Below are 12,383 nucleotides of genomic sequence, written 5' to 3'. Positions count from 1 at the left end.
GAGCTCATCGAGTCCGTAGGACGAGGGAGCATGTAACTCCGTAAACGGCGAAATTCAAACATGGCGTCGCAATTTATTAATAGTAATTTAAACAATAACCGTATAAGGATAAACACATACCGCGCATGCTCGCTAAACCTATTACTACTGGCACAATAGTTATACTGTAGTCTTCTTGCTCCAGCAGTGAGCGATGAAACTTGATTCCGTCAGTGTTTACTGCAGATAATCTGTGCTGCCGCCGTGGACTGATAGCCGGCCCACTTACACTACGCGGTAAGCAAGAATGTTTCCTAGCAGTCTCCAAAACATCTTGTCACTATTTCACTCCGTTAGTTAAGCCTTTTCCTCGACGTTTCCTTCCTTGCCATTCCTTTCTTTCACGAATTAATCCAGGCGCTGCATATTTGTGGCATGATTATTACGTAATTCTTTACCCTACGATACAACCTTTACTATATAAGGAATATACTATGTTAAGAAAAGTCCGCCATGTTTGAATTTTGCTGTTTACGTTGTGAGTATGCGGAGTTACATGCTCCCTCGTCCTACGGACTCGATGAGCTCCTGGTACGTACTATAAGGAATTTACCTATCAGGAATAACTGCATGGCTGTATATGTCTTTTAAGGCCACTTCACACACACACTTAACACATGAGTAGCACACATGCACAAGGTGGCATTACTACCATTTACTTGTTTATACTGACCAACCAAACAACACACACTACACTACTAACCCTGTCCACTTCAGGTGTCTGGAAGTGTTTCCTTCTCTTCTTCTTTTTCTTCTTCTTGTTCTTAGTCTACACCAGTACAAAATAATAATAAACACACATTTGATGTAGTACAATACTAACCACTTCCATTGGAGTATCATCATTTGATGGCTCTGGTTGTTCTTGCTGCGGAACATTATAACATTTAGTAACATAATGCGCTATACAGACAATGTAAAGCTACTGTACAGAGAGGTGTCTGTATAGAATTACTTGCATCAACTTTTGGTTTACTAACACAAAATGTACTCACTTTAACTAACGTCACCTGCTGCTTCTCTAGTTGCCTTTGTCTTTCCAGCCGCTCTTTCTCAAACCTTTCCTGTTCACGTCGTTGCCTCTCACTTCGTTCCTTCTCTAGCCGTTGCTTCTCAATTCTTTGCTGTTCAAGTTTCTGCTTTTCGATTCGCTCCTGCTCAAGTCTTTGCTTCTCAAGCCTCTCCTGCTCGAGTCGTTGTTTTTCAATTCTCACTTGCTCGAGTCGTTGTTTTTCTATTCTCTCCTGCTCAAGTTGTTGTTTCTCAAGTCTCTCTTGCTCAAGGCGTTGCTTCTCAATTCTCTCTTGCTCAATACGTTGTTTCTCAGTTCTCTCTTGCTCAAGGCGTTGCTTCTCAATTCTCTCTTGCTCAAGATGATGCCGCTCAATTCTCTCTTGTTCAAGACGTTGCTTCTCAAGTCTCTCTTGCTCGAGTCGTTGCTTCTCAATTCTCTCCTGCTCAAGTCTTTGCTTCTCAATTTGTTCCTGCTCAAGTCGCTGTTTCTCAATTCGTTCCTGCTCAAGTCGTTGCTTCTCAATTCGTTCCTGTTCAAGTCGTTGCTTCTCAAGTCTATCCTGCTCAAGTCTTTCCCTCTCAATTCGTTCCTGCTCAAGTCGTTGCTTTTCAATTCTCTCCTGCTCAAGTCTTTCCTTCTCAATTCGTTCCTGCTCGAGTCTTTCCTTCTCAAGTCTCTCTTGCTCTAGTCGTTGCTTCTCAATTCTCTCCTGCTCGAGCCTTTCTTGTTCAAGTTGTTGCTTCTCTAAACGTTCTTGCTCCAGTTGTTCTTGCTCCAAGCGTTGTTGCTCTAATCGTTGTTGCTCCAAGCGTTCTTGCTCCAGTTGTTGTTGCTCCAAGCGTTCTTGCTCTAATCGTTGTTGCTCCAGTCGTTGTTGCTCCAAGTGTTCTTGCTCTAGTCGTTGTTGCTTCAAGCGTTCTTCCTCTAGTTGTTGTTGCTCCAAGCGTTCTTGCTCTAATCGTTGTTGCTCCAAGCGTTCTTGCTCTAATCGTTGTTGTTCTAACTGTTCTTGTTCTAATTGGTCTTGCTGTTCCAGTTGTTGTTGCTCCAATTTCTGTTGCTGTGATAAAACAGTACATCAATCGATTACAAGTGTGCATGTTAATCTTGTAATTGTAAGTATGAACTGGTATACAAGTTTGTGCATAAATGTAGGTGCATATACGTGTAGACATACTACAGTTATACACGCACATAGATGACTATTACCGTCACTACATTGATTATGTATGCAACTATTATGTCTACAATATGTGGATCTACCAATACATACACCACACTGTACATCATGATTTCCTACACCAGTGATAGAGACATTCAATAAATACAGATTATCGACCAACACTAAAATAACTTATGTACGCATGATAGTGGCTTCCAAGTTCTTTTCAACTTGCCCGCAGGAGGGCTAAAGGTGTTGGTCTATATTCAGGAAAGTTGTGTCAATGGTTTGATGGTGAACCTTAAACACCAGCCTGTAGACCTATTAAAACAAGTGCTACTTCAGGCATCCATGCAGCTAACACTACCCCATGAAAACAGGAGCTAATAAAACATCAGGTATATACAACATACTCGCAGGTTATAACTTTAAGTACTCACTTCAACATCAATCTCTGGTGCCTCCTCCTGCTCCTGTTCTTGCTGTAGCTCCTCTTCTGGTTGTTGTTGATTTTGTTCCTCCTCTTCCTGTAATAAATGCAAGTAGTCGGTGATAGCCTCCTCTATGTGTGTGTGTGGTTTGCGCGCGCGCGCGTGGTCACGTGCCCGTGTAGTGCAAATACATGCAGACTCTGGTACGCACACATATGTTACATACGTTTGTGTAGTCTGTGTGTGTGCATGGACGCACAGTCATGCATGATAGTTGTACTGTACTCTAAGATACAATACTCACTTTCTGATGTTGCAATATTCTTTTAATCAATACCTCCTTGATACCTGCAGATACACAAGTATTGTCAACACATAAAATGGTAGTACTAATTTAAACTGTTAGCAAGTGCTTAAGTAAATACCTTATTTTCTAATTATATAATAGCCACAATTGAATAAACATCTGTCTCGATTATATATAAGCATGAGGGGCCCAGCACATCTGGAAAATAAATTCCTGGGCTATTACAATTCTATCTTTTGCTGCTGATCTCTCTTCAAACTTGTTAGTGCCATCTGAGACGAAAGATGCTACAAGTGATCATGTGAACAGTCTGTATGCACGCAGATGTCTATCATACAACTGTCATTTTAGGCCTTCACTACACTTGTTTTTGTAGTCAACACAGTGTATAAAGGTTGCCTATGCTTGTACTACAACGATGGCTCGAATTCAATTGAACATGGGTCCTCTACCTATCTAAAATAAACATCCACCTCAAATAAGGTCCTATTCATTTACAGGCTGGGTCAAAAATGCTGGGAAAGAAACAAAATCCAAGCTTTTAGAAGAGGAAATACAGTACATAACATACACGAGATGTACCATTACAGTACATATAATATAGTGAATATTCTTACATATCCCATAAAATTACTGCAAGTTGATGTAACACGTGAGACGCTCAAGCTTTACTGTATTGTGCAAAACAGTCGCATTTTATCATGACTTATCCTAGCTAGCCTATCACATCAATACAAGTATTAAGAGTACTTTAAATTCTTGCAAATGCGATGCATTTCTTACAGCGGTGTAGAACAAAAATGCCAAGATTGGTTGATTACAAGCTTACTGTATCTGTAAACAAGGAGGTGTCAATATAATATGAGAACAGCCAAAACAAAGGTCAACAAACAAAGTTGACTAGTCAAGCTGTTTTCTCATGGCAGTGAAAACAGCAAGTACATAGCCTATAAAAGCACAGCAAAAAAATGGAATCTATGCAAATGGTCAGAACAGTATTTCTAGTAAAAGTCAACAGCTTGCATACCAACCTTAGCCAGTTGCATACCCATTCCCCTCAATTATGCACAACCGACAAAATCAAATGGCAACCAAACTTGTCTACAAATAATGTGTTTGTGTAGCCTGTGTATACCAAATCTATAAACACACTAAGAGTTCGGTTTCCATGACTGAGTGGGCATTAAATAAAACATCACATTTAAATATTACCGTTAACTGTTTAAAACCCTACAAAACTGGTTCTTTCACTTTCTATTACATTGTAAGCGAAACTAGCGTTAAACGTTAGGCTACATACAACTCGATCAAAACGTATAACTAACGTACCGTCTGTGGACAATCCTAAAGATTCCAATTGGCTCCTTAGCTCAGCGACTTTTAGCCGCTGAAGCTGCTTCTTGGTTGCCATCGTAATCGACCTTCTAACGGCCAGCAACACTTCTAACGACCAGCAACACTTCCGAGTAACACTTCAGAGTTCAGACACGTGTGCCGCCACCTTGGTTTGCTATTTGATCTAACGCGCACCACATAAAGGGCGTGCGGGGGTAATGGTGGGAGTGATGAGCAGATAAGTGACTAGCTCGAGGACAAGTTACTGACAACGCACTCGGATTATTGAGCGTGTACATTGCTGATCAGTAAAGTCATAGTCGCAGGCAATTTAGTGACGGGTCGAGTAGGATCTCGAGTAGGATGAAATGGTTTATTATTATTATATTGTGTTAAGTACAGAACTCAGATTGAGTATTATATGTACAAATTTACAATGTTGTTCTTAAATTGATTAAAAGATTCAGCTTTAACCACCAATGATAGTAAACTGTTCCACGTAGTAATAGTTGATGGAAAAAATGAGAATTTGTAGGCGTCAACTCTGATTGCTGGCTGAGAAAGCTTGTAAGAGTGACCACGGAGGGTACTGTGTAAGTTTGAATATGTTAGGGGTAAGCTATGCTGCACATACACAAGACCATTAATTATTTTACACATCATTAATTTTAGCTGGTTTCTTCTTACAGTAGAGAGTGGGCCAGTCTAGTTGGTGTAACATATTTGTAACGCTCTCATATTTACCATAGTGATTCAGTGCCCCTTTGCATACTTGTTGAAGGTTCGTTATGAATCACCACTGAATCATAGAAATAGAATGGAACATACTGTAATGGTATAAATGCCGGCATATCACATATCCAAAATGCTGTACACACTGGCACAGTTCATTTTCTCTAACACGAACTCGGCATGAACTAAATAAATCCACCATGGCTACCTTTAATGCTATGCTTGGCTACACAAGCAACTAATACAGATTGATATGTCCATTTTGAAGTAGTGCCTGAGTCAGAAATGTCATCAGTGTGAAGATGTAAACTGGATTAAAATTCAGTTTGCACTGAATGTGGCTTGGAGACAGCCAAGGGTATTGCAAGAGTGTAGTAGTTGAAAGTGGACAGAGCATGGAGGAGGTGTTTCCGGTGGTATAGCGCTAGTTGCAGTGTTCTTTCGAACATGTTCTATTTTGGTCGGACATCATGCCCAACCAAAATTGGTATAAACTTTACTCAGACAGACTTAATATAATAATTTTTCATGGTAAAAGTATTCAATGTCTGAACAAGTTTTATAAATTTCTGATCAAGTGCTATGTCCTAGCATTTTTGTCTGCTTATTTCAAGCATTGGGTATGCATGGAGAATTCTATGTACCTCTCTGTGATAGTATGTTGAAAAGCAGTAACATGAATGTTTAACATCAAACCTAGGTATTTCTGCCTGTTAATTCTAGATCCAGTATTCCATTTCACCATTCCCTTCCAATGGAATCGGCATTCCATTCATTTATAATAGTCCTTTCTTGGAGGCAGTCTGATGGGTCAATCATCTCAAGCACAGTTCCTTCATACTTTGGCCTAAACATGGTGGACACCTTCATTGGGTCCTGGTGACTGACCTTAAGCATGTGAGGTAAGGCCAACATTTGGGTAATTATAATGTTACACACCTGAAGTTTGCCTATGGGAATGTAATTCTATGTAAATGGCTTGGCTTAGGGAAACTGTGAATGTGATCGTCTGTTTACTCTGCATGCATCTGGTGAATTTATACCAAGTATACTAATTAAATTAGAAATCATACTTACATAGCGTTGAATAGCCAATTGAAATTAAGGTACTGTGTGTATGCAGTTTGGCAGTGATCACATTGAGACACTATAGCTATATGTGATGGTAAAGAGAACTGATGTAGTTGGCTACTTCGTAGTACTGTTCATGTTGGTGAATGCATGTTGGCACACTATACTGTATCTGCTAGAGTCTTTAACAAATACTTAGGTGTACAGTATATCAATGCAGAAGCCATATCATCCAAAGGATGGGTGTGCCTCCTAATAGTTGATTACTAATCCTATTATAGTTTCAGGGCCGTATAAGCCTTGAGGACATATCCAGGTTTTCTTGTATATAGTGGGGTGGTGAAGGGTTGGAGTGTTTTCCTAACTGCCAGTTGAAGATATGCATGAACAAAATGTTCCTTTAAAGAGTTAGGCATTGTTAAACTGTGCGTGCAACACATGTTGTGGCTATTCTGCAGCTTATTGATACTATCAATCACCTAGTACAGGCTCTGCCTCTTTGTATGTATGTATGTATACCATCTGCTATTATAGAAGAAAAACTTGGAAAGTAGATATAAAACAGCATACATGCATTATAGCCGAGACTTAATCCTCTATTATTAATTCTTGTCATAGCTAATAAAATTAAAATATCAGTCACGGTTTTTCCAACTGCTTTGTTAGTACGTACATACTAGGTTTGGTTGATAATTCGAATTAGCATGTATTCTCTGATGCACATTGATCATGCAATACACATCATTTAAGGCAAGAGTTGATTTCATTATTACAGGTTCAATCCTCAATAGTTGCAGAATATTAGACTCTTAATCAATAAGCACCATGCAACCTGGAGACAATTTTCTGTACTAGCTATTGGAACATCATCAAAACAGTTCCTTAATTCTCACAAGTCCCTAGTGTAGAAAATTTAATATTGCTGCATGTTTTTTTTCTCACAGTTTTAAGAATAATAATTTTCTGGGATAGTGGGAAATTTTTTAGGGATGAAACTTTCACGAAACTGGATTTTCACGTTTTTTTTAACTCATGAAAGTCAGGAAAACAGTTTTGGTAAGGTAATAGCTGACTGTATAAACCTAAAATATTTTACAATTATATTTTTATAAAGCTATACTTACTCATGAAATTCACAAAAGTTTTGACCCTCAAAAATTTCCGGATATATGGTAGATTACAAATTGAACCTTCAATCAGAGCATTTTGTTGCTATACTAGTGTGTGTTCTATTAGAGTATATCTGTTCAGTTTCATTATGTAAACTATGTGTCCATACACGTGTGGATTTGTGAAAAAGTTTACATTAAAATAGATTTTATTATTATTATTAACCCTTTACAGTGACCAGCACTGAAGGTCTGACAGCAACATGTGCTACATGTACATGTAAGAGCTCAGTAAGGCTACCAGATGGTTGGTACACCTCTACTTGTTTGATTTATGACATACTTTGAAAATGGTCTACATCTTTCGTGGGGTAGCCTGAGTTCTTCACACACTCCATGCACAGTCAGTCAAGGATATAATCATGTAGTTCAGAGATGTGGTTAGGATCATGCAGCAGTTTTTCTTCCCTTTAACTATCAGAATGGTTTTAATTTCAATGTAAAAACATCACCATTGCTGAAAACAATAATTGTAGCTATACTGAGCCCTTATATAAGCACACATCAGCACACATCAGCACACATGGTTGAATCTTAATTGTTTTGGAACTGTGCATTTTATTTTATTCTTTTTTATTTATTTATTAATGCTTTACAGCACAAGTGCTGAAGGTCTGTAGGACACCTGGTCCTACAGCCTGCTCAAAGACTTTAGCTACATTAGGTGTGTTTGAAAAGTTGGAGAAGGGAGAAAAAATCCATGACTGGACCTAGGTGGCCTCGAACCTGCAGCCATCCGATTTACGCTCAAATGCTTACAGGAGTCTACCAGGTGGTCAGGATGTTTTCTCCTTGTTATTTTCATGTAATTATATCCATAGGAATTCTAGAGAGTAACTCATTATCTCTAAGTACCCAAAGTAGAACCAAATGGACACTAGTTTATTTATTAATGCTTTACAGCACAAGTGCTGAAGGTCTGTAGGACACCTGGTCCTACAGCCTGCTCAAAGACTTTAGCTACATTAGGTGTGTTTGAAAAGTTGGAGAAGGGAGAAAAAATCCATGACTGGACCTAGGTGGCCTCGAACCTGCAGCCATCCGATTTACGCTCAAATGCTTACAGGAGTCTACCAGGTGGTCAGGATGTTTTCTCCTTGTTATTTTCATGTAATTATATCCATAGGAATTCTAGAGAGTAACTCATTATCTCTAAGTACCCAAAGTAGAACCAAATGGACACTAGTTTATTAATGCTTTACAGCACAAGTGCTGAAGGTCTGTAGGACACCTGGTCCTACAGCCTGCTCAAAGGCTTTAGCTACATTAGGTGTGTTTGAAAAGTTGGAGAAGGGCGAAAAAATCCATGACTGGACCTAGGTGGCCTCAAACCTGCAGCCATCCGATTTACGCTCAAATGCATGGTTATGTGTGAAATACCTTCAACTCCAGTTATACAATGTTACTGTTTTGTGTGGCACTATAGTCACATACTGCAATTCGCTTTATTTGTGATAAAAATTTTTGTTTAAAACTATTTTTGTATGACTTATGTGAATGACTGCTCTATTAGAGTAGTTCAATCTTATGTAAAATTTTCGTGTAAGAAAGTTTTGTACAAGTTTTGCATGGGAAAAATATTTTACAACGGAAAAAAAAGCTAATTACGGTATTCACCAAATAGTGGTAGACTAGAGTGGTTAGAAATATGTATAGTTAGACTATGTGAAGATAAGTTAACAACACATGCATACATACATACATACATACACTTATGGATTGCTTCATAAGTTGTAAATATATTTTACTGAACTGGCCTTTATGTTATTTTTGTTGCAATTGTGTAAAACATATAGCTTCTGAACAAATCAAGATTTTCAATTTGTAGATATAAATCATCGGAGTTGAACTAAGTGCTGTCGAACCTCATGCATGCTGTATAGCAGCATAGCTGAACAGTAGCATAATTATTAAAAGACGTTTTTTGCATATTTCACTGCCCGTATTTAGTGCTCCTGAACAGCCATTAACCGGTAAGACTCAATAAGTTTAGCCGTATAATGTGCAAAAGCCAAAAATATACCAGTACAGTAGTCCAGTCCACTGAATAGTTGCACCCCTTCATCACATACCCACCACTACAGTTTATCAGTTAGAGATTATCAACTAATAACTGAATCACTTCCAGCATTATATTAAAACTTGAAGAAACGAACCAAAAAGCATTATTTTTTTATGATTGTGTGCACAAAAGTGAAAATGATGCTTTCATTTGCATATCACTAAAAATGCTCTCAGATTTACCATTAGTTTATATGCACACCCACTGCATGTCAAGCTCGCTATCTGAAATTATCAATATAATATATATATATATATATATATATGTACTAGTAATAGCATGGGTAGCAGTGAAAATTGGGATAAATACCACGAGTGTTGTATTGGAAATTTACCATTTTCAATACAACAAGAGTGGTATTTATCCCAAAATTTCACTGCTATACCCATGCTATTCCCAGTTAATACCATACTTGCTGCATATACGCATGCTGTGCATTATCAGTCAGTAAGTCAAGTCATTAGGTCTAAGTCCTTGAAATTAGGTTAGGTAATCCTAAGGCTGCAGCACATGTTGCTGTCAGACCTTCAGTACTGGTCACTGTAAAGTGCTAATAATAATAATAAAATAAAATTAGCATTGCTATGTACACAATTTGTCACTGATTTGTCACTGATTTGTCACACAACTGATTTGTCACTATGTAAACATGCATAAACACTAATTGGCGCTACATTGTTAACATAAATTCTAGCCAATGAAATTGCAATTACAACTTTTTCACTGCTACCAGTGAAATACGGGATAAATTTCACTGCTACTATTGAGACTTTTGTATGGGCAGTGAAACAGGTATGGTATTAATATATATATACACAAATTTTAGGTGTGGCTGACACTGAGATCAAAATCCATAACCACTTTCTGGTACCTAGGACTATTAAAATGCATACTTCATTAACTCTCAAAATTGTTCTATCTCATCAAAAAAATTCCAAGTCAATTTAGGCCATACCTATTTGATCTTATGTTGCGCGGGAAAAAATTATTTTAAATTTGGGTAGGTAGGTCAGTTTGAAAATGAAAATGATAAAATTTTTAAACACAAGGATACAAAATGCAAATAATGAATGTAGCTATAATAGTACATACACAGTTAAAAATTTAGGTTTCATACTCTTCTAGTAGCATCAGATATCTCCAAAAGAGCTTTCCCATCGTATTCTACAATTTTAGAGCATTGGACGATCTTCAATGGTCTCTTTTGGACTATATCACGAGGGTGTTGATGATGTGTTGTCTTTAATTAAGTACACGTGATCCGCTCACGTGATTTTCAAAATTATTTCATTTGGAGAAAAATGTAGTCGGTCGGGCCCACGCAACATAAGATCAAATAGGTATGACCTTACTTTCACAATGGCGCCATGTTTACAGCCAGTAAAATACCCAATTTCAGAAAGCCTGATTTTAAAAAAAAATCTTGTTTTGCTACAGTATAATAGTGGTATCATCATAGATAGTATATATATACTATCTATGGTATCATATACAATTATGGCCAATACAATATGATTCAGCACACACAGTACACTACTAATAATAAAATAATTCACATGATTACAGAAGTGCACATGGTTGTCCTAGATGTTGCATCATTACGATCATTACATCATCATTTCTACACTCATGCATCAAGCCCTACCAACCATAAGATCTGAATCACACATAACACTCATGATAAAGCTAGCTACTGTTTTACATAGTTGTGAACTTGTATATAGCTAGTGATCAATCATAGACTTTCTCCTGGTCCCCCACCAAATTTCAGTCTGAAATGAGAAATCCTACTAAGAATAGCTAAACACTGCACCTGTGGCACACACCATCCAACTGGTATTAGGAATCTCACATAATCAGTTCACTGTGTGTTATTTCCGGGCCCCACTCACAAGAGCAACCGACGTACGCGACACCGACGCGATGTGAGAAATCATAGATACTCTATACTCGTACACACACCACACATCTCGCCACACATCTATGTCCGAGAAATTGAACAGTCCCACTGCCGATCAAACCATTTTTTTAGCCGGCGCTGCAACCTGGCGATGAACACGGCTGCACTATACTCTATCGAGTGGTCTTGAGCGAGAGAGTCTGCCCCGAGGTCTGTCCTGAGGTCTGCCCTTCGCTTGCACTGGCCGTCAAGTGGCGCCCGATTTCCCGCCCACCCCTTAATTCGTTAAAAGGGGCGGGAGGCGCCAGACGTATATAATGAAGAAAGGCTGGTCAAAGTGAGTAGACGTTTTCCGTTTAGCAGCTACTTGTTAACCGATTGGGAAACTCACACCTTGGACTGTTGTCAGTGTAAAGAGATTACTCTGGTAAGTAGTTCCATATTCAGTAAACTCACATATTAAAATTACTGAGGGGATCGAGAGTTCGTTCCTTTTAGCCTTATAAGTTCGATTATAAATCTGCACAGTTAAACATGCAGGTGTCGCTCTTTAGTTGCGGATACAGGTCCCGAATATCATTAGTTCGCAGTTAATATAGCTACGCACAGTAGCTATTGATCGAGTTCAGTGATCAGCACCATGCATGTAAATCAGATATAATACATAGCTAGCTAATTCGTTGAATTTTTAATTACATGTAGCAAATAACATGGGCACGAGGGATTTGTATGTATGCCCATGCAAAGCTCAAGGGCGCGCACGGTGAATTTCGCCCGCGTAGAGTGAACTCAGGCTCGCGCCAGCGTGACAAAAGTATCCATAGATACAAAGACGGCTTTGTTACTGTCCAGGGAATTTTGGCACTCAGTGTCATGCAGTGAAATATAAACGCGAGCTCATGAAGTAGCTACTATTAAGATTCACTGAGTTGCATGTCAATCAAAATTAGTAATTTTATGCGGTTTTACTCTGAATTGTGCATTGTAAACAACCCGAAATGCACTCTATGACCTTTTTGTAGCCTTAACTGAAAACATTAAAACCCTTGTTGACAGGACACAGCAAAGTGCAAGAAAAAAAATGTCTAACTATATAGCGTAAGTCACTAATTATTGGCAGGTAGCTAGCTAGCTACCAATTATTAGTCCTTGTAAACTAT

At 38.4% G+C, this 12,383-nt stretch overlaps 1 protein-coding gene across 1 annotated transcript in view; it reads right to left on the bottom strand.

The window, feature by feature from the left end:
* LOC136246912 (splicing factor 3B subunit 2-like) overlaps positions 1–4,489 on the bottom strand; it is a 34,894-nt gene extending 30,405 nt beyond the window's left edge. Inside the window, exons 1-6 of the mRNA XM_066038507.1 lie at positions 4,284–4,489; positions 2,952–2,995; positions 2,657–2,743; positions 1,035–2,114; positions 863–907; positions 743–808 (exon numbers count right to left, since the gene is read on the bottom strand). Of these exons, the coding sequence (XP_065894579.1) occupies positions 743–808; positions 863–907; positions 1,035–2,114; positions 2,657–2,743; positions 2,952–2,995; positions 4,284–4,365 (1,404 nt within the window). The 5' untranslated portion in view covers positions 4,366–4,489. The remainder of the gene's footprint in view (positions 1–742; positions 809–862; positions 908–1,034; positions 2,115–2,656; positions 2,744–2,951; positions 2,996–4,283) is intronic.
* Positions 4,490–12,383: the final 7,894 nt, after the last annotated feature.

Source organism: Dysidea avara, chromosome 2 (assembly GCF_963678975.1).
Source record: "Dysidea avara chromosome 2, odDysAvar1.4, whole genome shotgun sequence".
NCBI classification, from domain to species: domain Eukaryota; kingdom Metazoa; phylum Porifera; class Demospongiae; order Dictyoceratida; family Dysideidae; genus Dysidea; species Dysidea avara.
This window is presented reverse-complemented; position numbering and strand designations above follow the sequence as displayed.